We start from the raw sequence: 18,703 nt of genomic DNA on the forward strand, positions 1-18,703 counted from the left end.
CCAGTCTTGTTCCCTAGTACCAGGTCTATCTTGCCAAAACCTGCCTACCTATCTGCTCTTCTATCTCTTGCTGGCTGCTGGGAGGCCTGTGGTAAACCCAAAACATTGTGATTGCACACTTCCTGTTCCTAAGCTCTACCCGTATTGCCTCGCTGTATGAACCACTGGAGGTGTCCTCCCTCAGTACAGCCATGATATTCTCCTTAAGAAGTAGTGCAAACCCCCTGCCCTTTCACATCCGCCTCTATCCCAGCTGAAACAGCTCTATCCTGGAACGTTACGCTGCCAATCCTTTCACTCCCTTAACCACATCTCTGTAATAGCAACATTATAGTTCCATGTACTAATCCAAGCTCTAAGTTCATCTGCTTTACCTGTTCCACTTCTTGCATTAAAACAGATGCACTTCAGTCCACCAGACCAGCTTTGATCAGTAACCACACCCTGCCTTCTCTTCCTCTGCGTCTTACTGGCCCTAATCTCTAGTTCCTTTTCAGTCAATTCACCTTTGCTTTGGTTCCCAAACCTCTGCCAAACCAGTTTAAATTATTTTCAGGCCAGAAAAGATTTGATCAGGGTGTTTTCTAGATGTTGTGAAGTTAAACATAGTGGATGTCCAAAGAAATCTGTGGTTAATGTGTATAGACCTTTAAAATATCACAAAAATAATAAGAAAGCTAAGGAAATCTGGCCTTCATATCTGGACGAATGGAATATAAGAATGCAGAACTTATGCTGCAATTATACAAAACCCTGGTTGAACTCCACTTGAGTACTATGAGAAGATCTGGATACTATTCCTCAGGAAGGATATATTGGCCCTGGACAGAATTTAAACTTAACCCTAACTAGAGAGAAAATAGGGCCCCTCAAAGACCAGCAAGGCCACCTATGTGTGGAACTGCAGGAGTGAGGGAAATACTAAATGAGTACTTTGTATCAGTATTTACGGTGGAGAAGGATACAGAAGGTAGAGAACGTGGGGACACAAATACAGGGACTTGAAAAATGCCTATATTACACAGGGGGACCTCTCAAAACACATAAAGGTAGATAAATAGATAATAAAATGTGAGGCTGGACGAACACAGCAGGCCAAGCAGCATCTCAGGAGCACTCCTGAGATGCTGCTTGGCCTGCTGTGTTCGTCCAGCCTCACATTTTATTATCTTGGAATCTCCAGCATCTGCAGTTCCCATCATCTCTGATACTAAGGTAGATAAATGCCAGGTTCCAACTTTATACTGCCTTCATTCCTCTGTTATTAAAGGGCCCTATTCCCCTGTTATTACTGTGACCTCTTCCCCTGGTATTACTGCACTCCGCTTCCTCAGTATTACTGGGCCCTAGTCCTTTGGGCTCTAATCCCATGTTATTACAGGGCCCCATTCCGCTGTCAAAACTGGCTCCATTTGCCTGTTATTACTGGGCTCCATTCCACTGTTACAACTGGGGCCTAGTGCACCATTTTTACAAGCTCTGTTCCCCTGTTATTACTGGACCCTTTTCCCTGGTATCACTGGGCTCTGACGCCTGTTATTACTTGGTCCTAGTCCTGTCTTATTACTGGACCCCGTTTCCCCCTGTTATTACTGGATTCCTTTTCACCTGTTATTACTAGGCCCGATTCCCATGTTATTACTGGCCCTGCTTCCTGTTATTACTTGGTCCTATTTCTGTGTTATTACTCGCTCATATTCCCCTGTTAACACTGGATCCTAAACCCTCTTAACAATGGGCCAAATTCCCCTGTTACGACTGGGTCATATTCCACTGTTATTACCGGGCCCTTATATTACTGGACTCTCTTCCCATGTTATGACTGGGGTCTGTTTGCCCAATTTAACGGGCCCTGTTGTCCTGTTATTATGGGGGTCTATTACCATTGTATTACTCGGCTCTGTTACCCTGCTTATTACTAACTCCATTTCCCTGTTATTACTAGGCCCTATTCCCTTGTTATTACTGGGACCACATGTCCAGTTATTACTGTGCCCCGTCGCACTAGTATTATTGGGTTCCATTCCCCCACTATTACTGGGCACTACTCTTGTCACTACTCTGGGTCCTGTTCCACTGATATTACTGGACTGTGCTTCCTGTATTTACTAGGCCCTATTGCTTTGTTATAATGGGCTCTATTCCCCTGCTATTACTGCACCCTGTTCCGCTGCTGTTACTGCGCCCTATTCCCCCGTTATTACTGCACCCTGTTCCCCTGCTGTTACTGCACCCTGCTCCCCTGTTATTACTGCACCCTGTTCCCCTGTTGTTACTGCACCCTGTTCCCCAGCTGTTACTGCACTCTGTTCCACTGTTATTACTGGGCCCTGCTCCCCAGCTATTATTGCACCCTGTTTCACTGCTATTACTGCACCCTGTTCCCCAGCTATTACCAGGCTCTATTCCCCTGCTATTACTGCACCCTATTCCACTGTTATTACTGAACCCTATTCCCCTGTTATTACTGCACCCTGTTCCCCTGTTATTACTGCACCCTGTTCCCCTGTTATTACTGCACTCTGCTCCCCTGCTATTACTGGGCACTGTTCCCCTGTTATTACTGCACCCTGTTCCGCTGCTGTTACTGGGCCCTATTTCCCCGTTGTTACTGCACCCTGTTCCCCTGCTGTTACTGCACCCTGCTCCCCTGTTATTACTGCACCCTGCTGTTACTGCAACCTGTTCCCCTGTTGTTACTGCACCCTGTTCCACTGTTATTACAGGGCCCTGCTCCCCAGCTATTATTGCACCCTGTTTCACTGCTATTACTGCACCCTGTTCCCCAGCTATTACCAGGCTCTATTCCCCTGTTATTGCTGCACCCTATTCCACTGTTATTACTGCACCCTGTTCCCCAGCTGTTACTGCACCCTGTTCCCCACCTATTACCGGGCCCTATTCCCCTCTTATTACTGCACCCTGTAACCCGGCTGTTACTGTAACCTGTTCCCCTGTTATTACTGCACCCTGTTCCGCTGCTGTTACTGCACCCATTCCCTTGTTACTCCTGTTATTACTCTCCCCGTTGCCCAGCTGGAAGTGAGTGTTTTTCTCTCGGATCCTCCCTTACCCGCCCTGTCTCCAGCACTATTTCCTGCTCAGATCCACACCCAGTGCGGAACTTAGAGCCGCTCCCAGGATCCGGCTTCATCTCATTCCCTGTTTCGGATCCCTGCAGATCCTGATCCAGTCGATCCCGGATTCCCCAATGTCTGCTGGAGGCTCACAGCCGGAGGAAAGGCTCCTGGAGCGCCGGTATTCCGAGCTCTTCTCGCAGCTCGATGTGAACCGGGACGGCCGCGTCGATGTGTCCGAGATCCGGGCAGCTCTTCAGGCTCGGGGCCTCCACCTGGCGCCCGAGGCCCAGCAGGTGGGGAGCCTGGAAACCGGCCCAGGGATCACCATAACTTAGTACTCATGGGTCAGAGAGACAGGGCTTCCCCCGGTAACGGGCAGGGGGTTGCTCTGGTAACGAGGAGCGGGTTCCCCTGGTAATGTGCAGGGGGTTTCCCCGGTAACGGGCAACAGGCCCCCCCCCCCCCCCCCCCCAGAGACGGGCCAGAGCTTCTCCTGGTAATGGGCAGGGGGTCGCCCCGGTAACGGGCAGCAGACTCCCCCCCCGGTGACGGGCAGGGGGTTGCCCCGGTAACGGGCAGCAGACTCCCCCCCCGGTGACGGGCAGGGGGTTGCCCCGGTAACGGGCAGCAGGCTCCCCCCCCAGTGACGGGCCAGAGCTTCTCCTGGTAATGGGCAGGGGGTCGCCCCGGTAACGGGCAGCAGACTCCCCCCCCCCTGGTGACGGGCAGGGGGTTGCCCCAGTAATGGGCAGCAGGCTCCCCCCCAGTGACGGGCCAGAGCTTCTCCTGGTAATGGGCAGGGGGTCGCCCCGGTAACGGGCAGCAGACTCCCCCCCCGGTGACGGGCAGGGGGTCGCCCCGGTAACGGGCAGCAGACTCCCCCCCCCGGTGACGGGCAGGGGGTTGCCCCAGTAATGGGCAGCAGGCTCCCCCCCAGTGACGGGCCAGAGCTTCTCCTGGTAATGGGCTGGGTTCCCCTGATGATGGTCAGCGGGTGTATTTATGTGCAATTCATGAATGCGGCTTCGCTCCAAACCTTTCATTCACCGTCATCCTCCCAACTGGCCTTACCTCATCCCTCCTCAATAACAGGATAGTACTGTGGATGCTGGCAGCATCTGTGGAAGAGAACGTAGACTTAATCATAGAAGAGCATAACCCCGTACCTGTAACTTGCATTTCCCGTGCCTAGTCCACCTCGCCTGCACATCTCTGAATACGATGTGCCGTTTAGCATGGCCAATCACCCTAGCCTGTGCACTTTTGGACTGAGGGAGGAAATTCGAACATCCGAGGAAACCTGGGTGCAGACACGGGGGGAATGTGCAACATCCACACAGGCAGTGGCCTGAAGTTGGAATTGAACCCAGGTCCCCTTCTGTGGGGCAGCAGTGCTATCACTGTGCCATCCTTAATGTTTCAGGTCCAGTTCTGAAGAATTGTTACTGGACCTGTAACTAACTCTGCTTTCTCTGCAGAAGCTGCCAGACCTGCTGAATTTTTCCAGCAATTTCTGTATGTGTGCTTCTTCCCTTCCTACTGCATCCATCCCCTCCCTTCCCTAACTCCAACCTTCATCTCCCTGTCCCTGCCTCCTCCTCCACTACTCCTTTCATCTCCTACCTACCCCTGCCACCACCCCCAAACCCAATCTCTGGAGCGATGCTGCAAAAAGAAGGCAGCATTCAACATTGCCATGTCTCTTTCGAAGAGTTTCCACAGCTACAATGGGTCAAATATTCTATTTCTGTCTTGAATTCTTGATTCTTCACCATTTAGCATAAACATCAATGGTCAGATGATCATTCCTACATTATGCTGTCTGTTAGATGTTGTACATCTAATTTTTCACCAGTATTACATTTTATTTTTGTCACAGAAAATATTTCGTTCTGCGGGCAGAGAAAATAACGAGCAACTGGACTTTGCAGACTTTAGTGACTATCTCCGAAACCATGAGAAGAAACTTAAACTGGCCTTCAAGAGTTTGGATAAAAATAATGATGGTCAGCATTATTATACCTTGCCACAATAGAAATGCACCTGTTATTCTGTCACTTTCTCTGCCCTTAGTCCTGTCAAGCATGCCACTCCATGTGCCCTCAGTCCTGTGTTGCATGTTACTACCTACACCCCTCAGTCTTGAACAGTGTCTCTCTCCCTTTATCTACCTGTACCCTTCAGTCTTGCAGTCAAAGAACAAAGAAAATTACAGCACAGGAACAGGCCCTTCGGCCCTCCAAGCCTGCACCGATCGAGATCCTCCGTCTAAACCTGTCATCTATTTTCTAAGGGTCTGTATCCCTTTGCTCTCTGCCCATGTACCTGTCCAGATACATCTTAAAAGACACTATCGTGTCTGCATCTTCCACTTCCACTGGCAATGCGTTCCAGGTACCCACCACCCTCTGTTTAAAGAACTTTACAGGAATACCTCTCTCTCTCTGTCCCTCCCTCTCTGTACCCTGTATCTCTCTTCCTGTATCCATCAGTCTTGCAGTCTCTCTCTCTCTCCATGACTCTGCCTTGTGCAGTGTCTCTCCCTGTATCCCTCATTCTTACAGTTTTCTCTCTCTCTCCATGATTCTCTGCCTTGAACAGTGTCTCTCCCTGTATCCCTCATTCTTACAGTTTTCTCTCTCCCTCTCCATGATTCTCTGCCTTGTGCAGTGTCTCTCCCTGTATCCCTCATTCTTACAGTTTTCTCTCTCTCTCCATGATTCTCTGCCTTGTGCAGTGTTTCTCTCTCTGTATCCCTCATTCTTACAGTTTTCTCTCTCTCTCCATGACTCTGCCTTGTGCAGTGTCTCTCCCCGTATCCCTCATTCTTCCAGTTTTCTCTCTCTCTCCATGATTCTCTGCCTTGTGCAGTGTCTCTCCCCGTATCCCTCATTCTTATAGTTTTTTCTCTCTCTCCATGACTCTCTGCCTTGTGCAGTGTTTCTCTCTCTGTATCCCTCATTCTTACAGTTTTCTCTCTCTCTCCATGATTCTCTGCCTTGTGCAGTGTCTCTCCCTGTATCCCTCATTCTTACAGTTTTCTCTCTCTCTCCATGACTCTGCCTTGTGCAGTGTCTCTCCCTGTATCCCTCATTCTTACAGTTTTCTCTCTCTCTCCATGATTCTCTGCCTTGTGCAGTGTCTCTCCCTGTATCCCTCATTCTTACGGTTTTCTCTCTCTCTCCATGATTCTCTGCCTTGTGCAGTGTCTCTCCCTGTATCCCTCATTCTTACAGTTTTCTCTCTCTCTCCATGATTCTCTGCCTTGTGCAGTGTCTCACCCCGTATCCCTCATTCTTACAGTTTTCTCTCTCTCTCCATGACTCTCTGCCTTGTGCAGTGTTTCTCTCCCTGTATCCCTCATTCTTACAGTTTTCTCTCTCTCTCCATGACTCTCTGCCTTGTGCAGTGTCTCTCCCCGTATCCCTCATTCTTACAGTTTTCTCTCTCTCTCCATGATTCTCTGCCTTGTGCAGTGTCTCTCCCCGTATCCCTCATTCTTACAGTTTTCTCTCTCTCTCCATGACTCCATGACTCTCTGCCTTGTGCAGTGTTTCTCTCCCCGTATCCCTCATTCTTACAGTTTTCTCTCTCTCTCCATGACTCCATGACTCTCTGCCTTGTGCAGTGTTTCTCTCCCTGTATCCCTCATTCTTACAGTTTTCTCTCTCTCTCCATGATTCTCTGCCTTGTGCAGTGTCTCTCCCCGTATCCCTCATTCTTACAGTTTTCTCTCTCTCTCCATGATTCTCTGCCTTGTGCAGTGTCTCTCCCCGTATCCCTCATTCTTACAGTTTTCTCTCTCTCTCCATGATTCTCTGCCTTGTGCAGTGTCTCTCCCTGTATTCCTCATTCTTACAGTTTTCTCTCTCTCTCCATGACTCTCTGCCTTGTGCAGTGGTTCTCTCTCTGTATCCCTCATTCTTACAGTTTTCTCTCTCTCTCCATGATTCTCTGCCTTGTGCAGTGTCTCTCCCTGTATCCCTCATTCTTACAGTTTTCTCTCTCTCTCCATGACTCTGCCTTGTGCAGTGTCTCTCCCCGTATCCCTCATTCTTACAGTTTTCTCTCTCCCTCTCCATGATTCTCTGCCTTGTGCAGTGTCTCTCCCTGTATTCCTCATTCTTACAGTTTTCTCTCTCTCTCCATGATTCTCTGCCTTGTGCAGTGTCTCTCCCCGTATCCCTCATTCTTATAGTTTTCTCTCTCTCTCCATGACTCTCTGCCTTGTGCAGTGTTTCTCTCTCTGTATCCCTCATTCTTACAGTTTTCTCTCTCTCTCCATGATTCTCTGCCTTGTGCAGTGTCTCTCCCTGTATCCCTCATTCTTACAGTTTTCGCTCTCTCTCCATGATTCTCTGCCTTGTGCAGTGTCTCTCCCCGTATCCCTCATTCTTACAGTTTTCTCTCTCTCTCCATGACTCTCTGCCTTGTGCAGTGTTTCTCTCCCTGTATCCCTCATTCTTACAGTTTTCTCTCTCTCTCCATGACTCTCTGCCTTGTGCAGTGTCTCTCCCCGTATCCCTCATTCTTCCAGTTTTCTCTCTCTCTCCATGATTCTCTGCCTTGTGCAGTGTCTCTCCCCGTATCCCTCATTCTTATAGTTTTCTCTCTCTCTCCATGACTCTCTGCCTTGTGCAGTGTTTCTCTCTCTGTATCCCTCATTCTTACAGTTTTCTCTCTCTCTCCATGATTCTCTGCCTTGTGCAGTGTCTCTCCCTGTATCCCTCATTCTTACAGTTTTCTCTCTCTCTCCATGACTCTGCCTTGTGCAGTGTCTCTCCCTGTATCCCTCATTCTTACAGTTTTCTCTCTCTCTCCATGATTCTCTGCCTTGTGCAGTGTCTCTCCCTGTATCCCTCATTCTTACGGTTTTCTCTCTCTCTCCATGATTCTCTGCCTTGTGCAGTGTCTCTCCCTGTATCCCTCATTCTTACAGTTTTCTCTCTCTCTCCATGATTCTCTGCCTTGTGCAGTGTCTCTCCCCGTATACCTCATTCTTACAGTTTTCTCTCTCTCTCCATGACTCTCTGCCTTGTGCAGTGTTTCTCTCCCTGTATCCCTCATTCTTACAGTTTTCTCTCTCTCTCCATGACTCTCTGCCTTGTGCAGTGTCTCTCCCCGTATCCCTCATTCTTACAGTTTTCTCTCTCTCTCCATGATTCTCTGCCTTGTGCAGTGTCTCTCCCCGTATCCCTCATTCTTACAGTTTTCTCTCTCTCTCCATGACTCCATGACTCTCTGCCTTGTGCAGTGTTTCTCTCCCCGTATCCCTCATTCTTACAGTTTTCTCTCTCTCTCCATGACTCCATGACTCTCTGCCTTGTGCAGTGTTTCTCTCTCTGTATCCCTCATTCTTACAGTTTTCTCTCTCTCTCCATGATTCTCTGCCTTGTGCAGTGTCTCTCCCTGTATCCCTCATTCTTACAGTTTTCTCTCTCTCTCCATGACTCTGCCTTGTGCAGTGTCTCTCCCTGTATCCCTCATTCTTACGGTTTTCTCTCTCTCTCCATGATTCTCTGCCTTGTGCAGTGTCTCTCCCTGTATCCCTCATTCTTACGGTTTTCTCTCTCTCTCCATGATTCTCTGCCTTGTGCAGTGTCTCTCCCTGTATCCCTCATTCTTACAGTTTTCTCTCTCTCTCCATGATTCTCTGCCTTGTGCAGTGTCTCTCCCCGTATACCTCATTCTTACAGTTTTCTCTCTCTCTCCATGACTCTCTGCCTTGTGCAGTGTTTCTCTCCCTGTATCCCTCATTCTTACAGTTTTCTCTCTCTCTCCATGACTCTCTGCCTTGTGCAGTGTCTCTCCCCGTATCCCTCATTCTTACAGTTTTCTCTCTCTCTCCATGATTCTCTGCCTTGTGCAGTGTCTCTCCCCGTATCCCTCATTCTTACAGTTTTCTCTCTCTCTCCATGACTCCATGACTCTCTGCCTTGTGCAGTGTTTCTCTCCCCGTATCCCTCATTCTTACAGTTTTCTCTCTCTCTCCATGACTCTGCCTTGTGCAGTGTCTCTCCCCGTATCCCTCATTCTTACAGTTTTCTCTCTCTCTCCATGATTCTCTGCCTTGTGCAGTGTTTCTCTCTCTGTATCCCTCATTCTTACAGTTTTCTCTCTCTCTCCATGATTCTCTGCCTTGTGCAGTGTTTCTCTCTCTGTACTTCTAAGTCTTGTACAGTATTTCTTCCTGTACTCCTCAGTTCTGTAGTGTCTCTCTCCCTATACCCCTCAGCCTTATCCAGTCTCTCTCTCCCTTTATGCCTTCACCCTTCATATTATGTCTGTCTCTACCACCGGTCCTGGACAGGGTGATTCCTTTAGTTTGAGCATTTCACTGAAAGACTGTTTTATTGTTTTAGGGAAGATTGATGCTGCTGAGATTGTTGAGTCTCTTAAGTCACTGGGAATGAATATCAATCTTAAAAAAGCAGAAAAGATTCTTCAAAGGTGAGCAATTGTGATAAAGTTTCTCCCCGTTTTATTTATCCAATATTTCCCTGATGATGGCACCTTGTTTGCATGCTGCTCAATGAATCAAGAACATTCTGTGATTTAAATTATTGTTAAATTTTTTAACTTTATATAAAGTTATGATTTTTATTATTCATTCTCAGTATCAATACTGATATGTATGGCCCATCCCTAGTTTCCATGACAACAAAGTGTAGAGCTGGATGAACACAGCAGGCCAAGCAGCATCTTAGGAGCACAGAAGCTGATGTTTCGGTCCCAGACCCTTCATCAGAAAAGCTGTTTCAGGAGTCGCAGGGAGAAATGCCTCTGAAGGGTCTCAATGTTCTGAATGTAGATATTGTCACGGTTGGGGCAAAATTGGGAAGACTTGAATGTGGACTGTAGTCCTAGTTTCCATGATTAGGTTATGGAGGACTGCCCTCTTGAACTGGGTGGTGTCAGAGTCACAGAATGAGACAGCACAGAGGAATGCCACTTGGAACCTGTGACTGTGCCAGATCTCTGCAGGTGCTTCTCAACTAAGTCCCACTTTCCGGCTCTGGCCCACAACGCTGCATTTTTTTTCTTCGACTATTTATGTGAGTCCTTTTTGGAACTTACTATTGAAACTGTTTCAATTGGTGTTTCAGATGGCACTTTTCCAATTGACATTAATTCTTCTTTCCTCTGATTTGGGGGACGTGTTGGGAATATGAAACAAAAACAGAAATTGCTGGCGAAATTCAGCAGGTCTGACAGCATCTGTGGAAAGAAAGAACAGTTAACATTTCATGACCAAAGTTGTGATGAAGAGTCACCGAATATGCATCATTAACTCTGCTTTCTTCCCTGGTACTGCCGGATCTGCTGAGTTTTGTCGGCAATTTCTGTTTTTGTTTTAAGTTAATATCGTTCTCAGTTCTTACTTCTTTGCTGGTTTGTGTTAGCTGCATTTTTCCAATATTGACTTGGACTACAGTTTCTGCAGTGCTCAATCTACATTCCTTTGTAACAATTCCACTTTCTATCTGCATTTCTCCACCATCATCATTAATAATCGTGTTTTGATACTCCTAGTATAGAGACATAGTCTCAAAACTTGGGGCCAGACTGTTCAGGGGAGACGATAGCAAGCACCTCTGCATACAAAGGGTGGTTGAAATTTGGAATTCCCTTCCACAAACAGTAGTGGATGTAGAATCAGTTGTTAATTTAAATCTCAGACAATTTTTTGTTAAGCAAAGGTGGAGGGAGATCTGGCCCTCCAGGTTCACAGTTCCCTGAAAGTGGCACCACGAGTGGATAGGGTGGTTAAGAAGGGATATGGCATGCTTGCTTCATTGGTTGAGACATAGCGTATAAAAACTGACAAGTCGTGTTGCAGCTATACATAACTTCAGTAAGGTCACGTTTGGAATAGTTCTGGTTGTCACACAACCGAAAGCATGTGGAGACTTTGGAGAGAGTACAGAAACAGTTTCCCAGGATGTTGCCTGGCTTGGTGGTTATTAGTTATGAGGACAGATTGGATGAACTGTGTTTTCATTTGAATGCCGGAGGCTGAGGAGTGACCCGCTAGAAGTTTGCAAAATGATGAAAGGCATGGATAGTCGGAGTCTTTTTGCCAGGGCAGGAATGTCAATTCTTGGGGGACATAGTTTTAAGGTAAAAGGGGTAAATTTAAAAGAGATGTGAGGGGCAAGTTTTTTTTACACAGAGGGTTATTTAGTTTAGAATGGCATCATGTGTTGGTGTAGGTTTGGTGGGCTGAAGGGTCTGCTCATGTACTGTACTCTTCTTTGTTGATATGGGCTGAAGTCAGGCATACAGAGTTAGACCACACATCAGCCATGATCTCAGTGAATGGTGGAACAGACTTGAGGGGCTGAATGCTCTATTCCTGTTCCTAGTTTCTTAATCAGGTTGAGGTGGCACATTGTTGATAAGGAAACAGAGATGGAGAATGTAGAGAACCATTTTACCTCTAACCCATTTTTTGCTCTCTGTGGTACAGTATGGACGAGGACAGGACAATGACAGTAGACTGGAATGAATGGCGAGATCATTTCCTGTTCAATCCAGCAACCAACATCCAAGAAATCGTCCATTACTGGAAGCACTCAACGGTGAGCAGTGGAGTTGAGATTTCATACTCATTGTAAAGTATATTGCTTCACGGAATTGTTATGGTACAGAAGGAGATCATTTGGCCCATCACATCTGTAATGGCTTTCTGTGCATTTTGACTTATTTATTGCTCACTTGATTGCCTCATTCGAGCCTGCCTCCACCAGACTTCATGGCAGTGTATTTCATACCCAAGCCATTCATTTTAGGAAGTTTCTTCTGAAAGGCACTTTTAAACTGCTGTCTGATTCTCGATCTGTTTATGAGTGGAAGAGTTTCTCCCTATCCCTGGCAAGATATTTCCAAGTCAGCATGGTAAGGGGATTGGAGAAGAACTACTTGGGGCACAGTTCTGGGAGAATCTGCCTCAGACACACTACCATACAGGTTTACAAGTATAATACCTGGATATCAGTGGTTAAGTTATGAGACAGATGACAGAAATTGGGATAACAAGGTATGGAGCTGGATGAACACAGCAGGCCAAGCAGCATCTGAGGAGCAGGAAAGCTGATACTTCGGGCCTAGATCCGTATGCTGCAGCTGTACAAAACTCTGGTGCGGCTGCACTTGGAGTATTGCATACAGTTCTGGTCACCGCATTATAAGAAGGATGTGGAAGCTTTGGAAAGGGTGCAGAGGAGATTTACTAGCATGTTGCCTGGTATAGAGGGAAGGTCTTACGAGGAAAGGCTGAGGGACTTGAGGCTGTTTTCGTTAGAGAGAAGAAGGTTGAGAGGTGACTTAACTGAAACATATAAAATAATCAGAGGGTTAGATAGGGTGGATAGGGAGAGCCTTTTTCCTAGGATGGTGAAGGGCAAGCACGAGGGGGCATAGCTTTAAATTGAGGGGTGAAAGATATAGGACAGATGTCAGAGGTAGTTTCTTTACTTAGAGAGTAGTAAGGGAATGGAACGCTTTGCCTGCAACGGTAGTAGATTTGCCAACTTTAGGTACATTTAAGTCGTCATTGGATAAGCGTGTGGATGTACATGGAATAGTGTAGGTTAGATGGGCTTGAGATCGGTATGACAGGTCGGCACAACATCGAGGGCCGAAGGGCCGGTACTGTGCTGTAATGTTCTATGTTCTTCTGATGAAGGGTCTAGGCCCGAAATGTCGACTTTTCTGCTCCTAAGATGCTGCTTGGCCTGCTGTGTTCATCCAGCTTCACACCTTGTTATCTCGGATTCTCCAGCATCTGCAGTTCCTATTATCTCTGACAGAAATTGTGCCTGTTTTCTCCAGAATTTAGAAGGCCAAAAGGTGATCTGATCGAAATCTTTAAGATATTAGCAGGCAAAGACAGTTTATCTTTTCTGCACTATTTCCAATCTTGGGGATTCTCAAACGGGGGCATAGTCTGAGAATCAGTGCTATACCATTCGGGAGAGATATTATAGAGTCATACAGATGTACAGCATGGAAACAGACCTTTTGGTTAAATTCTTCTATGCTGACTAGATGTCTAAATAAATTCAGTGCTATTTGCCAGCATTTGGCTCATATCCCTCTGAACCCTTCCTATCCATGTACCATCCAGATGCCTTTTAAATGCTGTGTAATTGTCGCACCCTCCATCACTTCTTGTGGCAGCTCATTCCATACAAACACCACCTTCTGTGTGAAGAAGTCTCTCCTAGAGAAAAAGACCTTGGTTATTCACCCTATCCATGCCCCTGATGATTTTATGAAGTTTGAGAAAGTCACTCCTCAGCCTCCGACGCTCCAGGGAAAATAGCCCCAGCCTATTCAGTCTTTCCCTATAGCTCAAACCCTCTAACCCTGGCAACATTCTTGTAAATCTTTTCTGAAATCTTTCAAATTTCACAACATCTTTCCTACAGCAGAGAGCTTAGAATTGAAAGCAGTATTCTAAAAGTGGCCTAACCAATGCCCTGTACAGCCACAACGTGTCCTCCCAACTCTATATTTAATGCACTGAATACCAGAGGTATGCATACCAAACACTTTCTTCACTATTCCTTCTACCTGCGACTCTGCTTTCAAGGAACTATGAACCTGCGCCCCAGTGTCTCTTTGTTCAGCAACACGCCCCAGGACCTTACCGTTAAGAAAACACTTCTATGTTTGGACCTCTCTCCCACAAATAGCAATGGATACAGCATCTTTCGTTAGTTGTAAATCTGAGATAGTTTTTTTTAAGCAAAGGTATTAAGGGGTATGGGTCAAAGGCAGGTATATGGAGTCAGGCCACAGATCAGCCATGACCTTATTGAACGGTGGTACAAGCTTGAGGGGCTGAATGTTTGTGACTGTTTTTTGACACACTGTGGACAATCCATCTTAGACAAGCAAAGGCTTGTCCTAAAGGCAAAGATAATACTGGAAAAATGAATTGCAAGGAAGATGTTGAGCAAATTTGACAGCACATTGACATATTGACCAAGTGAGCAGACACCACACAAATGAATTTTAATGCAGAGAAACAGGAGGTAATGCATTTTGGTAGAAGAAACACAGAAATTATGCAGGCTCAATTATATAACTTCGAGGAGAGTACGGGAGCAGAGGGACCTCAGGATTCAAATGTACAAATGAAAAGTATAGCACAGGAATAGGCCCTTCGGCCCTCCAAGTCTGTGCCAACCATCATACCCTAATTAATCTAAAAACCTGCCATTTTTCGATCCATATCCCTCCATTCCCTCCCTGTTGGGTACCCATCTTGTTGTCTCTTAAATGTCTTCAATGTTTCTGCTTCCATCAACTTCTCTGGCAGTGCATTCTAGACTGTCACCACTCTCTGTGTCAAAAACTTCCCTCACACATCTCCCTTAAACTTGCCCCCTCTCACCTTGTACCTGTGCCCCCTTGTAATTGACACTTCAACCCCGGGAAAAAGCCTCTCACTATCCACCCTATCTATGCCTCTCATAATTTTGCCGACCTCTATCAGGTCTCCTCTCAGCTGCCATCTTTCCAGTGAAAACAATCGTAGTCTATTTAACGTTTCCTCATAGCCAATTGTTGCGGAGACCAGGCAACATCCTGGTGAACCTTCTCTGTGCTCTCTCCAAAGCTTCAATATCCTTCTGTAATGTGGTGACCAAAACTGCACACAATACTCCAAATGTGGCCTAACAAGGGTTTTATATCACTGCAACATGTTTTACCAACTCTTGTACTCCATGCCCCAGCCGATGAAGGCAAGCATGCCTTCAGCCTTCTTAATCACCTTGGCTACCTGTGTTGCCACTTTCTGGGAACTGTGGACCTGCACACTCAGATCTGTCTGAATATATATTTGAAAGTGATGGAGTTAGAGGACAATGGAGATAGGACTGAAGATTGGGACTACCTGGTTAGCTCTTTCAGAAGCCAGTACATATTCAATTGGATGAATGGCTTCCTTGTGTGCTGTAAAATTCTATGGTTCTACGAAATAGCAGTAATTCTGATGTTTGAGTACGAGGAAGGAGGAACAAAAAACTGACAAGGAAAGGGAACATGAAAAAAATACAATCAGACGAAAGAGATAATGAGAACTGCAGACACTGGAGAATCCGAGATAATAAAGTGTTGAGCTGGTTAAACACAGCAGGCCAAGCAGCATCTCAGGAGCATAAAAGCTGACATTTCGACCTAGACACTTCATGGGTCAGCTTTTGTGCCCCTGAGATGCTGCCTGACCTGCTGTGTTCATCCAGCTCAACACTTTGTTATCTCTTACAAACAGACGAAAAGCATTTTTAGTATTTTGAAAGGAAATCTTTGACTAAAACAAATGTGCGTCCATTGCAGATGGAGTCAGGACAATTTATATTGTGTAAGACAGAAATGGCAGAGAAACTATATGATTATTTTGTGTCTGTTGTCACTGAGGAAGATACCGGTAATATGGATAAGTGTCAGGTTATCCGTTTTGGTAACAGGAATAGAAAGGCAGCTTCTTATCTAAATTGAGGGAAACTTCAGAGTGGTTTGGTGCAGAGGGATCTGGGCATCCTTGTGCATGAAATGCAGAATCTTTTCAGCAAGTAATAAGGAAAGCAAATGGAATGTTGGCTTGGATTGCTAAAGAAACAGAGTAAAAAAGAAATTGTTGCAGTGACCGTACAAGGCATTAGTGAGATCGCACCTAGAATTTTGGTTCCCTAACTTGAGGAAAGATGTAGTTAAATTGGAAGTAGTTCAGAGGAGGTTCACTAGATTGAGTTCAGAGATAAGGGATTTATTTTATGATGAGAGATTGAGCACTTTAAGCCAATACTGTCTGGGGTTCAGAAGAACAAGTGGACATCTAATTAAGGTATATAAGATACTAAAGGGGATTGACAAAGTCGACGTAGAACAGATGTTTCCTCATGTGGGGCAACCTAGAATCCGAGGTCATGGTTTGAGGATACAGGGCAGTAGATTTAAAACAAAGATAAGGAGAAATTACTTCCCTCAAAGGGTCATAAATCTGTAGAATTCACTACCCCATAGTGTGGTGGATGCTTGGACACTGAGTGAATTTAAGGAGCATATAGACAGATTTTTAATTTATAATGGGTTGCAGTGTTAAGGAGCATGGGCAGGGAATAAGTTGAGGTCAAGATGAGATCAATCATGATTGTCTCAAATGACAGAGCAGGCTTGAGGGGCTGAACTGCATACTTCTGCTCATATGTTCTTATAACTGGAGATACAAGTCACTTGAAAGAATGAGGCATTGAAGTAAGTTAGCATCAGTAAGATTGTATTGGAGAAATTAACGGGGCTGAAAGTTGATAAATTCTCATGTCCTGATATTCTACTTTCCAGAATGTTGAAGGAGGTGTCTGTAAAGTTAATGGATGCTTTGGTGATTATCTTCCAAAGTTCAACAGATCTGGAATGATTCCTACAGATTGGAAGGTTGCAAATATCACCACACTCTCTAAGAAGAGAGCAAGATAGAAAACTGGTAACTACTGACCTGTTAGTCTTGTATCAGGATCCAGGAAAAGGCTAGAATTTAAGATTAAAAATATGATAAATAGACACCTGCTTAATAATTATCCAATTGGATATTGACTGCATTGATTTGTGAGTGGCATATTGTGTTTGACAAACTTGTTAAGAGTTTTTTGAAAATGTTACTAATAAAACTTTAAGTGGGAGATGATGGATATGGTATATTTGATTTTCAGAAGCTTTTTGATAAAATGCCCCACAGGAAGTTGGATAGAAAAATTAAAACCCATGGGATAGGAGGTAATATGCTGGTATGGATGAATGATTGCCTAACAGACAAGGAAAAAAAGACAGTCAGAATAAATGGGTCATTCTTGAGTTAGCAGGCTGTGACTGACTGGGTGTTAGAGGTTCAGTACATGGGCCCCAGCTGTTCACAATAATTATCAATGATTTGGAGGTGAGGACAAAATGTTGTATTTCCAAGTGTGTGCATGATACAGAACTAAGTTGGCATGTGTGTTGGGATAGTGTAAAGCTGCTTCAGGATTGGGACAGATTTAGTGAATGGGCAAGAACATAGCAGATAGAATATAATGTGGAAAAATATGAGATTATCGACCTTAGCAGGAGAAACACATGTGCTGCGTATTCCTTAAATGGTAAGAGGTTGGAAAGTGTTGAGATACAAAGCAGCCAAGGTGTCCTCAAGAATAAATCACTGAAGGCTAATGTGCAGTTACAACAGGTTCTTAGGAAGGCTCATGGAGTGTCCGCCTTTCCATGAGGATTTGAGTTGAGGAGCAGTGAAGTCTCAATTATACCGGAGCTTGGTTAGACCTCATGTGGAATACTGTCTGCAGGTTTGGTCTCTTTATCTCAGGAAAGATATTATTGCCATACAGCGAGTGTGATGAAGGTTCACCAGACTTGTTCCCAGGACAGTGGGACTATCCAAAGAAGAGAAATTGGGAAACTGGTCTATACACTAAAGAGTTCCTAGGAGTGAGAGGTAATTTAATTGAAACATACCAAATACTTAAAGAGGTACACAAGTAAGATGTTTTCACTGGTTGTGGAGAATAGAACCAGGTAAAAGGCACAATTTAAAAGTAAGGGGAATGCCAGTTAGGTCTGAGATGAGAGTTTCTTTTCACTGAGGGCACTGCACTTTTGGAATGTTCTACCTCGGAGGACTGTGCAAGTTCTTTAGAACATAGAACAATACAGCGCAGAACAGGCCCTTTGGCCCTCGATGTTGCACCGACCTGTGAACAAATATAAGCCCCTCCCCCTACACTATCCCATCATCATCCATATGCTTATCCAAGGACTGTTTAAATGCCCCTAATGTGGCTGAGTTAACTACATTGGCAGGCAGGGCATTCCACGCCCTTACCACTCTCTTGACTATGTTTAAGGTAAAGATGGTTTCTGATTACCAGTGGGGTACAGGGTTATGGGGGTGTGGACAGTAAAAAGCATTGAATGTTTGATCAGTCATGATTATATGGTACAATACCCTAGCAGGGATGGCAGTGGAACAACAATGACAGGTATTTCTGGATATAATGCAGAAGGTGCAGGATCAGTTCATACCAAAGAGGAAGAAAGATCCTAAGGGGAGGCGGGGGCAGCCGTGGCTGATGAGGGAAGTTAAGGACTGTATAAAGATAAAAGAGAAGTATAACATAGCAAAGATGAGTGGGAAGCCGGAGGACTGGGAAGCTTTTAAAGAGCAACAGCGGACAACTAAAAAGGCAATACACAGAGCAAAAATGAGCTATGAAGGAAAACTGGCCAAAAATATAAAGGAGAATAGTAAAAGCTTTTTTAGGTATGTGAAAAGAAAAAAATGGTTAAGACTAAAATCGGGCCCTTAAAGTCAGAAACGGGTGAATTTATTACGGGGAACAAGGAAATGGCAGAAGAGTTGAATAGGTACTTTGCTTGTGTCTTCTCTAGTGAAGACAGATTCAATCTCCCAGATGTTATAGTGGCTGAAGGACCGAGGGTAATGGATGAACTGAAGGGTATTTATATTAGGCAGGAAATGGTGTTGGATAGACTGTTAGGACTGAAGGCTGATAAGTCCCTGGGACCTGATGGTCTGCATCCCAGGGTACTTAAGGAGG

General features: G+C 45.4%; 1 protein-coding gene across 1 annotated transcript in view; it reads left to right on the top strand.

Annotated features, from left to right (window-relative positions):
- The first annotated feature begins 3,089 nt into the window (after nucleotides 1–3,089).
- The window catches only part of LOC125456018 (mitochondrial adenyl nucleotide antiporter SLC25A24-like), a 60,542-nt gene continuing 44,928 nt past the window's right edge, over nucleotides 3,090–18,703 (top strand). Inside the window, exons 1-4 of the mRNA XM_059648214.1 lie at nucleotides 3,090–3,373; nucleotides 4,960–5,086; nucleotides 9,443–9,530; nucleotides 11,551–11,662. Coding sequence (XP_059504197.1) covers nucleotides 3,212–3,373; nucleotides 4,960–5,086; nucleotides 9,443–9,530; nucleotides 11,551–11,662 — 489 coding nt within the window. The 5' untranslated portion in view covers nucleotides 3,090–3,211. The remainder of the gene's footprint in view (nucleotides 3,374–4,959; nucleotides 5,087–9,442; nucleotides 9,531–11,550; nucleotides 11,663–18,703) is intronic.

This window comes from Stegostoma tigrinum, chromosome 8, assembly GCF_030684315.1.
Source record: "Stegostoma tigrinum isolate sSteTig4 chromosome 8, sSteTig4.hap1, whole genome shotgun sequence".
NCBI lineage: Eukaryota > Metazoa > Chordata > Chondrichthyes > Orectolobiformes > Stegostomatidae > Stegostoma > Stegostoma tigrinum.